General features: G+C 53.3%; 1 protein-coding gene across 5 annotated transcripts in view; it reads right to left on the bottom strand.

Moving 5' to 3' along the window:
• Positions 1 to 20,936, bottom strand: part of NT5M (5',3'-nucleotidase, mitochondrial) — a 29,733-nt gene that overhangs the window by 4,948 nt on the left and 3,849 nt on the right. Inside the window, exons 1-5 of one of the 5 annotated variants that reach the window (XM_086358367.1) lie at positions 20,178 to 20,582; positions 17,399 to 17,499; positions 12,492 to 12,552; positions 11,210 to 11,324; positions 7,682 to 8,292 (exon numbers count right to left, since the gene is read on the bottom strand). In XM_086358367.1, coding sequence (XP_086214493.1) covers positions 8,150 to 8,292; positions 11,210 to 11,324; positions 12,492 to 12,552; positions 17,399 to 17,499; positions 20,178 to 20,435 — 678 coding nt within the window. In that variant the 5' untranslated portion in view covers positions 20,436 to 20,582 and the 3' untranslated portion in view covers positions 7,682 to 8,149. Of the gene's footprint in view, positions 1 to 7,681; positions 8,293 to 11,209; positions 11,325 to 12,491; positions 12,553 to 17,398; positions 17,500 to 20,177; positions 20,583 to 20,936 lie in introns of those variants that run through there. The other 4 variants (XM_086358368.1, XR_015147761.1, XM_086358370.1 and 1 more) reach the window with 4 other exon arrangements.

The following is a 20,936-nucleotide window of genomic DNA, read 5'->3' as shown; positions in this document are numbered from 1 at the left end:
CCTCCTGGCAGATTTCCCCAGGCACTGACCCGGACCAGCACCAGGCACTGATGAGGCTGAGGAAGGCGGCCGGTTACCCAGGAGACGTGTACAGTCACCCAGGAGAGCCGGGTGCGGGGGTCACTGGTACAGCAGGACCTTGGGCTAGCGGTCCGAGGACAGCAACAAGCTGAGGTTAGGGCAGGTGGAGGCCATCTGTGCTCACCTGTCTCCTGCCCCACCCGCTCCCGACCCTGTCTACACTCGCAGCCACCCAGGCCTTCTTCTTTCAGCCCTCCTGCCCTGGGTCTTCAGGCTTCCCTGGTGGCACTAGTGGTAAAGAACCCACTCCAATGTAGGAGCCATAATGAGACCCAGGTTCCATCCCTAGCTGGGGTAGATCCCCTGGAGGAGGGCCTGGCAACCCACTCCAGTATTCTTCCATGGAGAGAGGAGTCTGGCGGGCTATACTCCATAGGGTCACAGAGTCAGACACGATTGAGCAATGAACGCATACACAACTTAAAAAAACGAAATACAACCCAAGCCACATCATCTGGCCCCTGGCTGATGGCTTCTGGTCGCTCTGTTGCCTTGGAGGCTCCTTGCGGGGACAGAGCTCCATCTTCCACCCGGAGTCACATAGGAGAGGCTGGACCCCCGAGGTGAGAGCAGTTGCCCACCGGCGGAAGGACCACGGGTGACTCAGGACTTATTTGTGAAACGACAGTGTTAGACTAGAGACAGGATCTCTGGAGAGTCCGTCTTTTCACTCTGAAGGTCCTGTCCTGAACTGCGGGTGTGCCAGAAGGGCCTGGGCAATCAATCCAGGGCCTCTTGGCCCCAGGGGAGTCTTTGCCTACCCCCATCCACCCCCAAGCCTGGCTCTTGGAGTCCCTCGTTTCCAGTTCTAGAAAGAATCCCAATGTGTGAGTCAGGGGTTCTTAAAGTTTTCTAGGTCACAAACTTCTTAGAGGGTCAGCTGAGACAGCCAGCTCTCTCCCCAGAGGGACTGGAGCAGCGTCAGAGCAGCTCTCATGGTGGTTCATGCTCCCCCTGGGGCTTCGCAATTCCTGGCTGTGTGGGCTGCTGATGGGTCCAGGTCCTGACCCTGGCCCTGCTGTGATCCCCTAGACCTGTGTGCAACTCAGGCTTCCCATCTGCAAAGCGGGTGTTGGGAGTGGCTCACGGAAAGCTCAGGGGCTGCTTGGCGGAGGTTGGCAAGTCTGGACTCACAGGCAAGCCCTGCTCCCTCCACCCCTGATGCCGCCTTCCCCCTCCCTCTGTCCTCTCTTACTGGCCCCACTGCCCTGGCTATGGTTTCTGCACAAGAGACTGCGATCTCATCGGTCTGCTGAGCTCAGCCACAGGTTTCTCTCCCTTTACTAAGGAGATGGTTTATTGTCTCCAGAATAACTAGCTCCTGCTGTGGTCCACACCTGGGCTATAAAAGAATTTCCAGAATGAGAGTGTGGGGGGTTGTGTATATGCTCAGTTGTGTCCGACTCACTGCGACCCCATGCACTGTAGCCCATCAGGCATTCTGCAGGCAAGAACACTGGAATGGATTGCCATTCCCTTCTCCAGGGAATCTTCCTGACCCAGGGATCGAACCTGTGTCTACTATCAGCAGGCAGATTCTTTACCACTGAGCCACCTGGAAGACCAGGTGGGAGGCGCTGTTAGAATAGCCGGCCGGCTTAAAGGAGAGCCGAACCCTTCCACAGGCTAGCAGCCAATTTTTATAGCCTCAAGACGGAGTAAATTCCTGCTGGAAGGGTGGCATTACGTGATTATTAGGAGGCTATAGGGTGGGTCCCTTGGACTGCAAGGAGATCCAACCAGTCAATCCTAAAGGAAATCAGTCCTGAATACTCATTGGAAGGACTGAAGTTGAAGCTGAAGGTCCAATACTTTGTCCAACTGATGCCAAGAACTGACTCATTGGAAAAGTCCCTGAAGCTGGGAAAGACTGAAGGCAGGAAGAGAAGGGGAAGGCAGAGGATGAGATGGTTGGATGACATCACCGACATGAGTTTGAGCAAGCTCCGGGAGTTGGTGACCGACAGGGAAGCCTGGTGTGCTGCAGTCCATGGGGTTGCAAACAGTTGGACCATGGGGTTGCAAACAGTTGGACACAACTGAGTGAACTGAATTAATAGGGTGGGTAATAGTGGGTATTTTACCTAATATGGGGTCAGGGAACTGGCCGGTTTAGGTCCGGAGGCTCATGGCAACAGTTGCTATGAGGCTTGGAACTGAGGTTTTTGCCAGAGGTTTTTGTCATGTGACCTTATAACAACAGGGCTCCACAGCTTCAGCCTTCCTTTCCCAAAGTTTTGTTTTTATGACCAGTCCATCCACGTACATTTGAAAACAATGCAATGTCTCTTTGGACTGCTTGTGTACGTATATCCCTAGTCGTGCTTCTCTGACCTGTCAGTTTGAAAAGTACTAAAATCTATCCCTAACTGAAACCGACCATTTCTCTTTATAGTTCTGTGAGTGTTTATTTTAAACATATCGAAACTATGCTGTTAGGGGAACGACATTCCATAACCTTTATTTTGCTGGCAGATTGCTTCTTGCAGCCTTGAATGAATGAGTCCAACTTTGTCCCTTTTAAAGTATTCTTCCTTTGGTTTCTGTTTTGTCTGATTCTGATGTACACTTATCTATTTCCTTTGGTTAGGACTTTTTTAAGAATGTATTTTCCCTTCTGCTATGAAACTGTTCTGGGTCGTTGTCATTTATACATGTTTCTTGAAGACAGGATTTTGTTTTTTATCTCTGGAGTTCTTTTCCTGAATAGGCATATTTAACCCATTGGTAAAGAACCCACCTGCATGCAGGAGACAATAATGAAACGTGGGTTCGAACCCTGAGTCGGGAAGATCCCCTGGAGAAACAAATGGCAACCCCCTCCAGTATTCTTGCCTGGAAAATTCTATGGACAGAGGAGCCTGGAAGGCTCCAGTCCCTGGGATCGCAAAGAGTCAGACACAACTGAGCGTACTCAACACACATATACATTTATCGCAATTGCTGAAATATTTGATCTGTTCCTGGAGTCACTTTTGTTTTCTATTTTCTGTGCTTTGTTTTTCACGCATTCCTAGTATTGTTGGATTTATTTCATTTTTCCCATTTCAGTGTTTCCAATAGTTTATAAGTTATATACTCTATTTTATGGAGATTTCCCTAAACACTTTCACTCACATACTTAACCTTACGGTACCAGTACTGTACTCATTTTGAATCTGCACCTCGACAAGAGCTTTGGCATGCTTTCCTCTGTCCCATAAACTACCTCTTTTTCATAACATCTATAATTTTAGTCCCAAATTGTTACTAATCCTTAAGCAGCCAACACGTTCTTAGACTTAGCAAATTTTTATCATTCTTGACTCATCATTGTTTCTTATATTCCATTTCCTGGATTAGTTTTTCTTCTTGCCAGAGAACATCAATTAGTAGTATTCTCAAAAAGGAATTGTTTTTGATGCCATATGATCTGAGACCTCCCATGTCATCAGGAAGTGTTTTTAGTCTTACATTCAGCTGGGTATAGAACTCTGAGTGTGCAATTATTTTCCCTCAGGATTTGGAGATAATTACTACCTTTTTTTCTTGTTTCTAGTATTTGTTACATTCTCTTGCAAGTTGTCTCGTTTCTGTTTGTTAATATTTAGGCTCTAATAAAACATCAACCCCTGTCCAGTGGTAAATTCATCCTGCCTGGCCCTTGTGGCCTCTTTCAATCTGAGTTCCGGGACATTCTCAGCTTTGGGAAGTTCCCTCCTGCATCTTTGTCTCCTTTTGGACCAAAAAAATGAACTCTGTCCTCTGCAGCTACACCTTCGTCCCTCGTCCTTTCATGCTGCGAGTCCTCGGCTTAATCACCCAACGCATCTACTTGCTCTTCAGCTGCGTCCACTAACCCATCCAGCCCATTTATCAAGTTTCTTTGATGACCAGATTTAATTTTCCAAACACTCTAGTTGGCCTTTTTGAGGGCACAGTGTAAGGCTAAGGCTCTCTGCCTAAGGCTATTGAGTATTCCTGCTCCAAGTTCTTGTTTTCATCATACTAACCCCATTCCTTTGGTATCGTTCCCTTGTTCAGGTGTCCGACGACTGTTGGTACCTGAGGTTCACCCCAGCCACACAGCCCTCACACATGTGCAAGAGCAGAGTCACCCCTAAACATACCCAATGTGCTGGGCTGGGGGCTCCCCACCCCCCTGGGGCCCTGCCCATCCCTTCAGGCTGGCTCCCACACTCAACCCCCCAAACACAGATGCCTGTCTTTTCTGCTTGGCCCAGGTGTGTGGGAGTTGGGGGTGATGAGGAAGAGGGCTCAGCTCACCTGGTGGCTCCCACCGAGGTGCCCTAAATAGGTGTCCTGGGGAAGCTGGGCCCCTCGAGCCCCAGACCCCCCCAACCAGGCTCCCTCCTTCGCTCAGGCCACACTGCTGCTCACATTTAAGGTGTTCCCCCACAGTCTCAGGTTCACCTCCTGGAGGGGAAAGTTGTCCTGCATGGCTGGGGCCTGGGACCATGGCAGGGGGTGGTGCTCCAGTGTGAGTCATCCACCCTTGGGGCTCCTCTCTCCCATCCCGGCCCAAGCAGCAGTTGTGGGTGGTAGGAAGGGCATGGCCTTTGGCATTTGGGCTCCACATTCTCACTTTCAGATTTCACAAAATTAAAATGAACTTATCTTACTCAACCTCATGGTTAAGATGGACAACTTGGTTTGTGCCCAGCCCTCCCCCTGCTCCCAACTCTTTCCACTTGCTTAGCAGGTACTCCCACCCCCCAGGGTCCGAGTTCAGGCAGTCAGTGCTGAGGAGGTCTGAGGACAGAGCCAAGGCCCGGGAGCCCTTGTTTAAGTATGAGGTCAGGGGCTCCGATGCCACCAGGGTCCAGGACGTCTGGGTCATGGGGGCAGGGAAGAACCCTCAGCTCCAATCAGAGGAGTCACGCCCCCCACTTGGTCCCTGGGTGCCTCACCCTGGCAAGAATATGTCCACCTGTAAACGCATACGAAGGCTCCTGTCTGCACCTCTGGTTCGTATGGAGCCTGTAAAGGAGGGAAGCCAGGAGGTGAGGCTGCTACTGCAGAGGCCTCCAGAACAGGGAGGGACACTTCCCACCTGGACCTCAGTCTACCTCCTGGTCTGTCCCTGGGGTCCAAGCCCTCTGCTTTCAGGTGCCATCGACTCAGCAGCCGGGGTCCCCTCTGTGCATGGCCTAGGCCCTGCCCACAGTTTTCAGAACCAGGATGATGGGTCCAGGCAGGTCTGATCTGAGTGCCTGGCTCCCACCGGCCTGAGGTGAGAGCAGCCAGCGCTGGTTCTCTGGCGCCATCCGGTGTCCATATGTGTGAATTGCAGCTGCCGCACCGGAGGACACCACCTGCAAACTCTCCTTTGCGAAGGAGGGTCGGGTAGGGAGGCAGCCTCATCAGCAGCGACCCTTTGGCCCCACGTCTCTCACAATAAGAACCTTTATCACTTCCAGTCTCTTTAGGCCCCAACCTGTGGGTCCAAGCCAGCACTTCAGAATCAAATCAATGATTTTTTTTTTTAAATTTCACCAAAATTGCCAACAAGGCCAAGGTGTTGGCTGGGGAGGTGATTGGTTCCCGTTTCTATGAACTTCTATCCTTAAGCATTTCTATCATTCGTCCCAGTGTGGCCCAGTCTTTTGAGGCAAGCAGTTGTGTGAACCTGCAGGCCTGCACCCTCCCCTCTGAGGCCCGGCCCCTGGGACAGGGCAGCTCTGGACAAAAGCCTACAAATGTAGCTGCTGGGGCCTCTCGTTCCCTCAGGCACAGTGCTGGGGAGACAGCAACCTGATTCCCCACAAGGTCAGGGGGTGGCTGTGTGCAGGAAACCCTCTAAATGGAAAATGGACATGAGACACAGGAGTGATACACCCCAGGAACTGGGGGGCACAGGGCATCTGGGGGTGAGGGGCATCTGGGGGTGCTGGGAGTCTGGGGGTGTGGGGCATCTGGGGGTGCAGGGCGTCTGGTGGGGCTCAGGCACAGGCCAAGGTGCCCGAGACCTGCACACATGCCTGATGCAGAAGCAGAGTGATGATGTCTCAGCCACTCGGAGGTCGTAAGCGTGATGGGTGTCTGAGGCTTGTGGCTGAGACAGGATTCCTGCTGGCCAGGCAGGCTGGACACTGTCCTGAGCTCAGTGGACACCCAGGGTCCAAGCTTGTCCACGGTGGCCAGGGGGATGGGTGGCAGCTGCTGCTCCAGGAGCCCAGAAGTGGGCTTAGGAGTCCTTCCTTCTCTTCCTTCCCCGAGGTTGCCTGTGCCCCCAGTAATCACTGGCACCCCATCACCACATGCACACGCACACGCGCACACACAACTGCGTCCATTTCAATAGGTTGTGCTGCCACCAGGTGGCCAAGTCAGGACCAGTGCCCCGGGTTCCTGTCAGAGCCTTCCAAGTTCACTGTTCCGGATGCCAGGGAGCTGGCCACAAGGGCTCCAGCCACTGGGGCTCTGGTCACCACACCTTCCCCCACCTTGTGTCACTAAGCACATCCATTTCCTCCACCGAGCAGCAATACTGTGGAATAAATGTCCCTGTTTTCTGCAACTCTTTCTCATGGGGGCTGACCAACCCTGGAAGAGGCTCAGAGACATGTGGTTTGGCCCAGGTCCCAGCAAGTTGATGGCAAACCAGGCCCTACCCTCCTGGCTCCCACGTCCCGGCCCCTTCCACAGCCTCTCCTCTGCGGCCTCTGGGGGGCTGAGCTTGCCCCAGCCCTGCTCGCTGGGTGGCCTGGGCTCACCTGGAACCTCTCTGAGCCCTGGACTCCTGGGCTGGTTGTGGGCAAGACCAAAAGTATAAACACACTAAAACTCAGCCATGCAGGCTCATGTTCATTTTTCACTATCTGTCGTTGTTCGGTCACTCAGTCATGTCCGACTCCTCATGACCTCATGGACTGTAGCACACCAGGCTTCCCTGTCCCTCTCTACCTCCCAGAGTTTGCCCAAACTCATGTCCATTGAGTCAGTGATGCCATCCAACCATCTCATCCTCTGTTGACCTCTGGTATGCCTCTTACACTCCCCCAACCCCACGTAAAGTGTTGCAAGCCACGGGAAGCGTTATGAGGCCACAGGATGCGGAAACACTGGGGTGGGTCCCAACTGGGGAAACTGACCCAGAAAGTGGAGAAACACCCTGAGTCTTTCTGCCCAAACCTGGAGCTTCTGCTCCTCCCAGGGGCTCTACATCTTGAGCCCAGAATATCTACAACATTTTCAAGGGGTCAGTCTCCACTCTCCATGGAGCTGAGGCATTTTGAGATCACGTGATGGAGCCCCAGCACCCTCCTGGTCAGGACCCACCTGCCGCTTTCCTCTCCTTCCTCCTGGCCAACTTAGGCCCAGAGCCCGAGGGGCAAGCAGGGGGTTCCTGGAGGGCAGCTGTGGGGAAGACAGCAGGAGTGGATGAGAAAGCGCAGGCAGGGGTGGCTGCCTAGGGGGCTGCTTCCCACTCGGGGACATCATGGCCGCCAGCATGGCCGCCGCCACCAGGTCAGGGTCTGTCATCCCTGACTCCGTGCAGCCCACGGCGAGGCAAACCTGCCAAGCTGTGCCTCCCAGCGCCTCTCACCTCTTAGCTCCCAGCTGGACACCCAGGGACCAGACGCAGAGGACCTTGGGGTGGGGACTAAGAACAGCATTTATTGTTCACGCCTCCAGCTAACACCCAAGGCTTGTGAACCCCCAGGTTGGAGTGGGGGCCGAGCCCTCCAGCCAGTCAGAGGCCGGGCTGTGAGGTCCCCTGCACGGACCCAGCATGACCTGGAACTCTCACTGTGTTGCTGGATCCAGGCGGGTCCCTGGGGGAGACCCCACTGGGTGTCAGGCAGGCGGCAGGGGCTGAGGTTCAGAGGAGCCACTCGACCATCTGCTCCTGCATCGTCCTCAGACCAGGTAGCTGCCGGCAGGGAGGGGGCTTCCCTGAGGGAGGGGAGGACTGCCCCACCGAACAATGCCCCAGCTCCTCCCAGACCAGAGGCCTGAGGTCGGCCTGGGCACCTGGAGTCCTGTCCAGGCCCCTGGGCCCGCCCTGCACTGAGGTCCATGGAGAGCCCGGCCAGGCACGTACAGGGCCAGAGCTCAGCCCAGCTCAGTGGGGCCGCTTGCTGTCCAGAATCGCCCTCCAGTCATCTGCCCACGAGTGCAGCCTGCGGCTGGGGGGCTGCAGCTGCGTGTGGCGGTTGTGACAGGCTGTGAACAGGACGTGCTCCCAGCTGGGATTCGGCTCGGCCCCTGGGGGAGAGAGCAGCACCTCAGGCCCGTGGCAGGAGCCCCAGGGGGGTCACAGCAGCCCACTGGATGAGGACCCCCTTGCAGCCCTGGATCCCATTGCAGGTGCTCATTGGAGGCTGACCCTCGAGATGTCTGCCTGACCTGCCCCCGTGCCTGGGCATCCTGCCCCCATGCCCAGGCCAGCTTTGTCACCAGCTGTTGACCGTGGGCCCCGCAAGTCCCTCAAGCTTCAAGTTCCTCGTGTGGATTCCACTTTCTGGACGCTGATGGGGGTAGAGATGAGGATGTTTCCCCAGCCAGTTCCAAAATTAATCAGGGAAGGAATGTTTCAGATTTTCCCACTGAGGTGTACAAGAGAATACGATTTAACCCCGAAACTGCTGACGACCACCAGCAGGGGAGCATCTGCCAGAGCATGCAGGCAGAACCAGGAGATAAAGAAGCCGAATCTGGTGGATGCTGTCTGAGATCCTAGATTCAGCCACACCTGAAGCCCTCCCAGGAAGAAGAAATGTAAAAAGGCAAAATGGTTGTCTGAGGAGACCTTACAAATAGCTGAGAAAAGAAGAGAAGCAAAAGGTAAAGGAGAAAAGGAAAGATATACCCATATGAATGCAGAGTTTCAAAGAATAGCACAGATAAGAAAGTCTTCCTAAGTGCCAAGAAACGCCAAGAAATAGAGGAAAACAATAGAATGGGAAAGACTAGAGATCTCTTCAAAAAAATGTGAGATACCAAGAGAACGTTTCATGCAAAGATGGGCTCGATAAAGCACAGAAGCAGAAGATACTAAGAAGAGGAGGCAAGAATACACAGAAGAACTATGCAAAAAAGATCTTAATGACCCAGATAACCACGATGGTGTGATCACTCACCTAGAGCCAGACATCCTGGAGTGTGAAGTCAAGTGGGCCTTAGGAAGCATCACTACGAACAAAGCTAGTGGAGGTGATGAAATTCCAGCTGAGCCATTTCAAATCCTAAAAGATGATGCTATGAAAGTGCTTCACTCAATATGCCAGCAAATTTGGAAAACTCAGCAATGCCCACAGGACTGGAAAAAGTCAGTTTTCATTCCAATCCCAAAGAATGTTCAAACTACCATACAATTGCACTCATCTCACATGTTAGCAAAGCAGTGCTCAAAATTCTCCAAGCCAGGTTTCAACAATACATGAACTGTGAACTTCCAGATGTTCAAGCTGGATTTAGAAAAGGCAGAGGAACCAGAGACCAAATTGCCAACATCCCTTTGATCACAGAAAAAGCAAGAAAATTCCAGAAAAACATCTACTTCTGTTTCATTGACTACGCTAAAGCATTTGACTATGTGGATCACAACAAACTGTGGTAAATTCTTAAAGAGATGAGAATACCAGATTGTCTTACCTGCCTCCTGAGAAATCTGTATGCAGGTCAAGAAGCAACAGTTAGAACTGAACATGGAACAACGGACTGGTTCCAAATTGAGAAAGGAGTATGTCAAGGCTGTATGTTGTCATCCTGCTTATTTAACTTATATGCAGAGTACATCATGTGAAATGCCAGGCTGGATGAAGCACAAGCTGGAATCAAGATTGCTGGGAGAAATATCAATAACCTCAGATATGCAGATGACAGCACCCTTATGGCAGAAATCAAAGAGGAACTAAAGAGTCTTTTGATAAAAGTGAAAGAAGAGAGTGAAAAAGCTGGCTTAAAATTCAACATTCAGAAAACAAAGATCATGGCATCCGGTCCCATCACTTAATGGCAAATGGATGGGGAAACAATGGAAACAGTGACAGACTATTTTCTTGGGTTCCAAAATCACTGCAGATGGTGGCTGAGGCCATGAAATTAAAAGATGCTTGCTCCTTGAAGAAAAGCTATGACAAACGTAGATGCATATTAAAAAGCAGAGACATTATTTTACCAACAAAGGTCAGTCTAGTCAAAGCTATGGTTTTTCCAGGAGTCATGTATGGACGTGAGAGTTGAACCATAAAGCAAGTTGAGCACCAAAGAATTGATTCTTTTGAACTGTGGTGTTGGAGAAGACTCTTGAGAGTCCCTTGGACTACAAGGAGATTCAACCAGTCAATCCCAAAAGAGATCCGTCCCGAATGTTTATTGGAAGGACTGATGCTGAAGCTGAAACTCTAATACGTTGGTCACCTGATGTGAAGAACTGACTCATTGGAAAAGACCCTGATGCTGGGAAAGATTGAGGGCAGGAGGAAACGGGGACAATAGAGGAAGTGGTTGGATGGCATCACCGACTTGATGGACATGAGTTTGAGCAAGCTCTGGGAGTTGGTGATGGACAGGGAAGCCTGGCGTGCTGCAGTCCATGGGGTTGCAAAGAGTTGGGCACTACTGAGCTACTGGATTGAACTGAACTGAACTGAAGCCCTCCCACGTTAGCTTTTCAGTTTGGTGAACCAATCATTCCCCCTCGCCTTAATAAGCAAACTCAAGGTTTGTTTATTTTGGGGGGAGGGGGACACCCATAAGCAAAAGGGAAAAATACAGCTCCAAACCACCTTCAACTACAGAAATTAGGTTTTGCTTTCCTGGTTTACATATTAGATTCAGTCCAAATTACTTTTGAGGAAAAAAGAAAGGATTCTGTTGCTAAAAAGAAATGTTTGGCAGCCAGAGTCTGGCCCTCATTTAACAGGAAGGCAAGGCTTCAAGGTGTATGGTGACACGATCAAGGCTGCCCCAGTGCATTACCCCGGGGCTGGACCACTCTCCCTGACTCCCTGGGGGTGCGTGTGGGGAAGAAGCTTGTCTCCCTGAAAGGGAGGAGGCTCAGCTCAAGGTTCAAGGCTGGACAGGATGCCTCACACAGATCTGGTGACTATGGGGCTGGGGGATGGGCACTCGGGTTGGGGCCCCCATGCCTGCCCCTCCCCTACTTCAGGCCACTTGCCTGTGATGTCCACCCGGTCGTCTATGAGGAGGTCAGCGGAGACCACGGTCTTGTCTCTGGTCAGCACAATCTGCTCCAGGAAGTCAGGGCCAAAGTGCTTCTCCACCCAGGCATACTGGAACGAGAGCGGGCCAAGAAGGGGGGGGCGCTATGAGGCCAGGGCACCGCCAGGGAGACTACCCACGTGCAGGGGACCACAGAGCCGTCCCAGTCCACAGCTACGAAGCGGCAGTACCGCGGCTCTGACCAAACACCCCAACCCAGCTCAGGTCCCCCATGCACCCTGCAAGGCTCCAGCTCAAGGAAAAGGGATGCAACCCTTAGGTGCGTCATCCCTTCCAGAAGCCCTGACCAGCCTGCCTTCCAGCCCTACCTGAGCTTTGGTCTGGAGGCCACATGAGAACTGGACCCACAGCGGGAGTGGGTGTGCGGTGCCAGAGCCAGGGGTACAGGCGTGTCTGGGGGCTCCCCCAACACCCTGCTCCAAGTGACCTTCCCCAGCAGATGGGGAATCCGCACAAATGGCCCACTTCTCTTAAAGCCCCTCCATGGTCACAAAGTAACATGAACATCCCAGAATAACTGGGTGCTGTTAGGTTCACAAAATGGGTTCACAAGGCTGTCTCCTTGCCAAGCTGGGTGAGTACAAGCTGACATCTGGGCCATCCAGGACTTGGACACTCCAGGCCTGGCTTTGCTTAAAAACCCTTCAGAGGCCTTGGGGTGCCTGTTGCTTGAAGCCCAAACCAATGGTTCTGTAAAGGCCCTGCCTTTCAGCCTCTCCCTCCCCTTCCTGCTTCTGCCCCTGCGCCTCCCCCAGGTCTCTTGGCCTTTGCTCAGCTGTCCCACCACTCACAACTGGTCCTCCCAGTTCCTCCCTTCCCCAGAGAGCCAGCCTGGGCTTCTGGACTTCCTCCCTGCTGGAGCACAGAGCCTGGGACACCTGTCTCTTTTCCTGCCGCGCTGTCCTCAGCTCCCAAGAGCAGAGAGAGGCATTTTTCAGCCCCAGATGCCCAGTGTTGTAGCAGGGGCCTGGTAACTGTTTCCTGAGTGACAAATGTATTTACTTTTTTATCGCTAAAGTAATGGCTAATCAAAGAGATTTTGAAAAATCAAGAAAAGTCAGAGAAACATCTATAGTTGACAGAATTTCCTTCCTTCTTTTTTTTAACGTTTGGGAGGAGGCCCCGGCCCAGACCCCCAGGCGGGCTGGATGGGAGGGTCCCAACCCTTCCCCAGGACGCAGGCAAGGTGAGCAGAGGCCCCGTGGCAGGTGTCTCACCTTCTCGAAGGGACAGTACTTGTACATCTTGATGGGGCTTGTGCAAATGAAGACGTCAGTGCTGGGGAGAGAGCGGGCTGGTGAGGCTGTGTGCCCACAGCCCCCCTGCCTGGGCCTGCACCTGCCCCCACCCCATCGCCACCACCCCGGCCACCACGTGGGACACCAGCCCGGGGCCTGCAAACCACACGGCAGCCCCCGTTGCAGCCAGCCACGCAGAGGTTTGGAACCACCACCCAGACGTGACAGGAACTATTGGGGAAGGTGAGCAGCATCCAGCCAGGGAGGCTTTACAGGACAGAGCCAGTTATCAGGGACATCAGGGCCCCGCTCGGCGTGGAGCCAAGAAACCTGCAAGCCAGAGTCTGGGTCAAGGGCTGGTCTTCCTGGGCCCTCAGGGACCCCTGAGGTCTGTGCTGCACCAGCGCCTCCCACAACCCCAGACCCAGCACCCACCAACAGTGCCAACGGGTTCCCTGCCCCTCGGGTCGCACCCGTGGGACACTGGGTCCCAGCTCTCTGCAAAGCGGTCCCAAGAGACCTCAGTCAGACTGCGGCCCTGGGTCTCTCCTGCTGTGTCTCCGTGGAGTTGCCTGTTCCGGACATTTCATGTTTAACGGAACCCCACAGCACGTGGTCTTGTCCTTTGGGGTCGTGTTTTCAAGGGCACTGGCACTTCAGGCCTCTTTCTTGCCCGGTGACATTGCGGTGAGGCACACGCTGCCAGGATGGAGGGCGCAGCTGCTTCCCCCAGGCATCGAGCTGCTGGGGACACCCATGCTCAGGGCCTGGTGGATCTGCACCTTCATTTCTCTTGGTTCGACTGCTGGGTTACAGCCGGCTCCACGCCCCGGGGACATGGCTGCTGAGGCAGCAGCTGCATCTGTTTCGATCCCACCATCAGCAACAAGGACTCCAAGCTCCCTCCATCCTTGGCTACACTTGTTTTTCTTGTCAGAGTCGTTCCGTGGGCTTCCCGCTGTGGTTGTGACTCATTTCCCTAAGTATGAATAACGCTGAGGCAAACTTCACATGCCTAGTTGCCATCTGGAGCTCTTCTTTGGAGAAATGCCAAATTCAGCACCCGAGCCCATGGTTTTAAAACCTAAGTGAGATGACACCCTTCTCTCTTCAACCACATGCACTATATCCTTCCTGCTCCACACTCGCTGAAACCTTGGTCTCCTTTGTTACCAAGTCAGCAAAACCCTTCCCCTCCGGGGCCTGTACCCCTGCCCACTCTGCACTTCACTATTCACTTCGACCCTGCAGGTCTGGGGTCAGATGTCGCCTTCCTGGAGAAGCATCTGCACCTGAACGAGCCCCTCCCGGGCAACCTCCAACACAAGCATTAGACACAAGGCTCTCCACTTGGTTATGACTCGACCCCTCTCTCCATGCAAACTTTGGGGACAGACTGATCATCAGAATTGTCTACCCAGCTAAGATCCAGAGTGGAAGTAAAGGGCCAACGCATGTCGCAAGCTGGAATGTCTGCAAAATAGAGCAGCTGAGAAAAAGCTCCAGAACCCACATTCCTCCTCTCCCGCCCCCTAAAGAATGCTCAAACACATCTGCAAACTAACAAGTTCTGGGAACCCACCCCACTACGAAAAGAAACCTCTAATGGACGTTCCCCATGCTGCTTTGGCCAAAGGACACTCTTCTTGCTGCTCACCTACTAAATCCTGCCGAGTAGTAACAGTGGCAGCTAACGCTTACACTGTGCATTTTACAGGTGAAGAGACCGAGTCACAGAGAGTTTAGAAACGTGCTAAAGGTCTGATTCTGGAGAAGTGGGCTCACTCTGGTTCACACTGAGCCTTAACCATCATGCAACCCAGCTCTCCAGACTACAGCTGGTGAGTGTGGTCCAGACAAGAACAGAGCTTTTAAAAGCTTTATATGGGATTCCCCTGGGGGTCCAGTGCTTAAGAATCTGCCATGCAATGCAGGGGACACATGTTTGGTCCCTGGTTGGGGAATGAAGATCCCACATGCTGCAGAGCAACTAAGTCTGCACACCACAACTAGAGTCCATGTACTGCGACCAGAGATCCCGCACGATACAACCAAGACCCAAAACAGCTGGGGGCAGAAAAGGCTTTGGTGCAAAAGCTTTCTACACGTTCTCTGCCTCTCTGGGCTTTTGCTACAGGTGGAAGAAGTTGCATCACACTGCTCCAGTGTAGATCAAGTTCAAATCATAGACTAGAATAGAATATACTGCTCAGAGGGCCTGATGTCTATTTATCACATTAGAACCTTGAAAGCTGATGAAGTTCAAAGGCAGTTACATGGTATGTACATATGTGCTGAGTCGCTTCAGTAGTGTCCGATTCTGTGAGACCCTATGGCCTGCAGCCTGCCAGGTTCCTCTGTCCCCGGGATTCTCCACGGAATAATACTGGAGTGGGATGCTGTGCCCTCCTCCAGGGAATCTTCTCAACCCAGGGGTTGAACCCACATCTCTTATGCCTCCTGAACTGGCAGGTGTGTTCTTTACCAACACCACCACCTGGGAAGGCCAGTTACATGGCACTGCTGCTGCTGCTGCTGCTGCTGCTGCTGCTGCTGCTGCTAAGTCGCTTCAGTCGTGTCCGACTCTGTGCGACCCATAGACAGCAGCCCGCCAGGCTCCCCCGTCCCTGGGATTCTCCAGGCAAGGACACTGGAGTGGGTTGCCATTTCCTTCTCCGATGCATGAAAGTGAAAAGTGAAAGTGGAGTCGCTCAGTTGTGTCTGACTCTTCGAGACCCCAAGGACTGCAGCCTACCAGGCTCCTCCGTCCATGGGATTTTCCAGGCAAGAGTACTGGAGTGGGGTCATTGCCTTCTCTGGTTACATGGCACAACCAAGGCCAAATCACACCAAATATTTGATTTGTCATTGTGACTACTAAATTCAAGCAAAACTGTGACCAATAAAAGTTATGCAAGCCTAGAAAGAAATCCTAACATTTATGGGCAATTGACTTTTGACAAGGAAGCCAAGACCATTCCATGGAGGAAAGAAGGGTCTTTTCAACAAATGGCTCTGGGACAACTGGATTTCCCACACAAAAAAGAAGGAAGTAGGACCTCACACCACATGAAAAAAATTAACTCAAAATGAATCAAACAAACTGAACAAAAGAGCTAAACCTATACCACTCTTAGAAGAAAACACAGGAGCAAATCTTTGTGACCTTGGGTTAGGCAAAGGATCCTTAGAGATGGCACCAAAAACACAAACAGCAAAAGAATATAACAGATAAATTTAACTACATCAAAATAAAAACTTTGGGTTCTAAAGGACACCAGCAAGAAAAGTAAAACAATCATAGAATAAGAAACTGTATTTGCAAGTCATATATCTCACAGGGGACTTGTTACCCAGAATAAATAAAGAGCTCTTAAGAGTTAACAATAACAAAAACGACAAATAACCCAATTGAAAAAAAGTTAGCAAAGGATCTGAATAAACATTTATCCCAAAAGGACAGACAGCTGATATGCACACCAAAAGAAGCTGCATAGCATTTGTCTTCAGAGAAATGCAGATTAAAACCACAATGAGACACCACATCACACCCACTAGGACGGCTGGAATAAAAAAGACCACAGCTAAATAAAATAAATATGTTTTTTTAAAGAGACTTCCCCAGTGGTCCAGCGGGTAAGACTCCACCCTCCCAATGCAGGGGGCCTAAGGTTTGATCCCTGGTCAGGGAACTAGATCCCCGCATGCTGCAACTAAGACCTGGTGCAGCCAAATAAATAACAAATAAAATAAATATTAAAAAAAATAATAAAAGACTACAGCCAGGGTTGGGAGGAGGAGCTGGATCCCTTTGATATTACTACTGGGAACGTAAAACGTGCAGCTGAAAACAGTCTGGATTCAGCCCATGACCCGGCAGTTCCACTCCTGGGTACACACCTAGGAGAAACAAAAACAAGCAACCACAGAGACCTGTAGATGAGGGTTCACAGCAGGGTTAGTCTCCGTGTTTAAAAAGAAGGAACACCCCAAGGTCTACCAGTTAATGAGCAGTTGGACAGAACACGGTGGGCCACAGGACTGACAGTCACTTGGCAGTAAAATGAGATGAAACCCTGATTCACCCTGGGACACAGATAAACCTGGAAACATGCTGAATGAAAGAAGCGGCCACAGAAGGCCAGATACCATAAGAAATTTCTATGAAACGTCCAGAAGAGGCAAATCCACGACAGGAGGCCTACTGTGGTTGCCATGGGCGGTGGGGGGAGGCAGGAACAGGCAGCGACTGTGGATGGTCCAGGGTTTCTCTGCGGGAGATGGGGAGCGGATAGGCTGTGAAGCTGATGATGGTGATGGGTGAACACCTCTGTGACTCCGCTAAAAACCACCTGGGTGTGGGCTGCATGAATTACATCTCAGTAAGACGACTGTTTTTTAAGCTCTCAGAGGAGGAGCACTGTGTTACTGGATTGTGGTGGGCACTGGTTCCGGGTGCAGGGGGGGCTTTGGCTCACAGGGTCAGACGGATGGCTCCCCCTCCTCCTGCTGCCACCTCCTCCCCATCTCTCCCAGGTCCCCATCGCACCCCTTCACACACGTGGCCCTGTGTTACCACAGTCTTCCTGAGTGATGCTCTGTTCACCGCCTGCTCCCCGGCTGGACTGTAAGCTCCAGGGTTGCAGGGAACGAGTCTAACAGTTGGTTCTCAGGGACGTGCTGAACAAATGAACCCAGGACACCCAGCAAAGCGTGTCAAACTAGATTCCACATTCTCCCAAGTTACTAGATGGAAGCATCTTAGCCTGCAGAGAGGCCCTGGAGGATTTACCAAGCCGGCCCATGCAGGGTGCAGGGCAAGCAGGAGGAAGACAGGCAAAGGGCACACAGGAAGGGGCATGGACCCTGGGCCAGGACAGACTTACCTCTCCAGGTTGGCCATCTGTTTCACAGCTTCTACAGCTCCCGGGAGAGGTTCGAGGTCAAAGAAGAAGTTCTCAGACTCCCAGATGCTGATGGCCTTCTCCTGAGAAGAGGGGGAAAAAAAGCAGGTGACGCCCGAGGTCCTCAGCACCCTGAGCCCCACACCTGAGGATAGTCTTCCTGAAGGCAGGTTGGTGGAGTGGGCGTGTACTCCAGCCCCTCTCCAGGAGGGGCCCAGCTTCCGCAAGGATCCGGCAGGGGCCAGCTACAGGGTGCAGAAGCTGGCTTTGCTGGAGGCCCCGCGGGAATCAGAGGGCAGAAAGGCTGGCCTTCAGGAACCACGCCCTTGCCTGATTCTAAGGGCCAGAGCACCCTTCAGGCTGCAAGGGCGGGCCAGGTCCTGCCTCGATGCTGAAGCCCTAACTCACGTTCAGTAGCTGGAGGAGCTCAGGCCCTTCCGAGCCCTATGGAATAGGGGCATGGGCAGAAGGTGGGCATGGCTGCTCGACACCACCAAAGCAGCTCCTTATCTGTGCTATGTGTTGGGATGCCAATAAACACTGTGTTTTTAAAAAAAAAAAAAGTATTCTGCTGTTTTAAAGTTTAAAAGTCCCAAATGCAGACCCTCATTTCACATGTGAGAAAACCAAAGCTCAGAATGGGGACAAGACCGACTTAATGTCACACAGCAAAATGGTGGCTTCCAACCCACCTGGCGAGGAGTGCCCACCTTATGCTGCTGGCCACATTCAAGTCTGCAGTATGCCACTTCCTTCCAGGGCCAGGCCAAGGAGAAAGTGACACACCCCAGCCTCTGAGAAGCAAGAAACAGATCCCCTTCAGGTCAGAAGCCCCCCGTCCCAGAACAACTGCTTCCCCCACAGTGAGCACACGGAGGTCACACAGGTTGGAGGTTAACTCAATGGATTTAAGCAAACCAGTGCTTATTGCTAACATACACTATGTCTGAGTCTCACATCTCTCAAGGGGCAAGAACTGCCATCCCCAGGATCCAAATGAGGCAGCTGGGCTTCACAGGCTGTTTTCAAAGCCACTTGAAAATTTTTTTCAAGTTCAGAACTTGAACTTGGGTCTCCTGACTCAAACGGACGCGGTGCGAGTGTGACTGGTGGAAAGCAGGCTCGAGAAGGAGTCAGAAGTGCTGGCCCTAGCGGTGTGACCTGGGGCTAACCACTTCACTTCTGACCAATGCCCAGCTTCCCTCCCTACCCTCAACCTGCCCTGAAACCCTGGTCAAGGCATTTCCTCTCTCTGGGATCAGTTCAACTGTCCAACAGTGTAAGATTCTAAGTCAGTTACAATGAGCTATGCCTTCCTCTGTCCTGCTGACCCCTAGGCATGTGAAGATCAAAGGAAATACAGACAGACCCATGTTTTGTAAACCATGGATGCCTCCGTGTGTAAGCTGGGTGCCTGACTGGGTGCTTTGCAGGCAGATGCTGGACCAATTGTGCCAGGGGAGACCCAGGGAGGTCCTGCTGTGAGCGGTGCTAGAGATAAGGTCACATGTGCCTCTATTAAAGCCCCGTTGCCTGCAAGGTTCCCAGGAGCAAACTCTCGGAATAGCCCTCCTTGGTGCCCCTGGAGCTCTGCTCCCAGGCCTTGGAAACCAGCAAATCATCCCCTCAGAGCCAGAGTCTGCATATGGGCACAAGGGACTGGAAGAGCCACTGGCCTGAGAGCTGGGGGTGGGCTTGCCTTCTGCATGGTAATGCGGTCCTGGGAGGAAAGAGGTACTGAGACTGCACTGCTGAGCGCCCTCTGTGAATGAACACACACAGGGTGGAGGAGGACGTCAGAGCCTGCAAAGTTACTAGGGCGTTTTTAACTGGGTATCAGGACTGGGAGGAGTCAGCACCCCAGGCTTGGGGGAAGGTCACCTTCTGAAGCGCTTGGTGTTCCTGAAGAGAAGGAGCACTTGATTTCCTTTGGAACTCTGGCCCCTCCACAAACCAGAATTCTGTCAAGATGCCGTTCGTGAATCACAGAGCTGGCACTTGGGGGAGGACAGAGGACAGGACCGGATGACCTTGGCACGCAGACGGACTGTTGGATCCTGGCTGCCCCTTTCACAAGGGAAAATATCAAGCCTGCCTCGGAGAGGAGGGGATGCAGGCTAGCTGGGTTACAGAACAGGCTCTCAAATCCTATCAGCTCACCTGGCAGCCACCTCAGAAGGCCCGGTGAGGGACAGCAGAAAACACTGGGCCTCTAGGTTGGTCCAGGGCAAAATCTGGCTCCTTTCACCAAGCAGTTTAAATGTACAAGCCAAACCATCTGTCTGGGAGCGAGCCTGCTATCTCCTCTCCATACACCATGGACTCAAGAGAGTAGAGCACTGCAGGAGGGGGCCTGTCAGAGCCCAGGTGCTCAGAGGGGCCGGCAGGGCCAGTGGATAAGCCAAGGAGTAGATCCAAACCCACCGTGCACTGACTCCCTGTGTGCTGTGATGTCCAGAAAGGCTCACAATATCTCTGGGCCTAATTCTACTGGGAGCCACGCTTTGCTGTAAAAAGGCGAAAAGAATGGATGCTAAAGATGCTCATCAAATCTACGAGGAGGATGACACAGGAATGTGACTTGAGGTCAAGTACATCCAAAATTAAAGTCAGTTGAAGATGGAGAGTTGGATATACTACGCTTTATGTACTCCTGAATTTTGAGAAGCCCTCGATGACAGCCAACAGCGTGGCCCCCCAGGACTCGGTGCTACGGGAGTCGAGCCCCAGGGCCACGCGCGCCCGGGGTGGGGATGCTCACGCTCAGCCCGGGCTGCAGACGGCCGTACTGCTCCGACACCCAGAAGCCGCGCCGGTCCTCCAGCGCGATGAAAGGCTGGTCGGGGAAGCGCGCGCGGAACTTCCTGAGGAAGCCGCCCTCGAAGTCGGCCAGCACGCCGTCCATGTCCACCAGCACTCGCAGGGCGCGGCCAGCAGGCCCACCCGACGCCCAGCGCCGCCCTGCCGGCCCCGCCGCGCCGCGGGGCCTCCGCGAGCACCAGCAGCGCAGCCGGATCATGGCCCCACGCGGGCGCTCGCCGCGGACACCGGGGCCATGACCGCGGGAGAAGACACTGCGGCCAGGGGGCCGGGCGCGGGGCGCGCCGGGTGCGGGGCGCGCCGGGTGCGGGGAGCGCACGGAGCGCGCGCGGCGCCGGGGGCGCGCGGGGTACGGGCGGGGGGCGCGGGGCGCGGGGGGCAAGAGCGCGCAGGCTCCGGCCCCAGAGCGAGGCTGCGGTTTCGCCGCCCTTAAAGGGACCCGCGCCGACCGAGGCGGGCCCGAGGGGCGTGGCCTGGAGGATAGTTCGGGGCGCTGGGCTGTCTCCGGGGCGTCCGCAGTCCCCGGATCTCCACTGGCACCTTCTCCTGGAACTCTGGGCCTGGGCTCCCTCCTCCAACTGCCACAGCGAGGATGGAGCAGGCCTGTGTCGAAGAGACGTTTACTGAGCCCCTAGAGCATCTCTCAGTGGAGCATATGGACGAGGTCCTGCCATCTTGGAACTTACATCTTAGAAGGGAA

The sequence above is a fragment of the Bos grunniens genome, chromosome 19, assembly GCF_055505025.1.
Source record: "Bos grunniens cultivar Pamir isolate PY7600 chromosome 19, Bosgru_T2T1.0, whole genome shotgun sequence".
NCBI lineage: Eukaryota > Metazoa > Chordata > Mammalia > Artiodactyla > Bovidae > Bos > Bos grunniens.
This window is presented reverse-complemented; position numbering and strand designations above follow the sequence as displayed.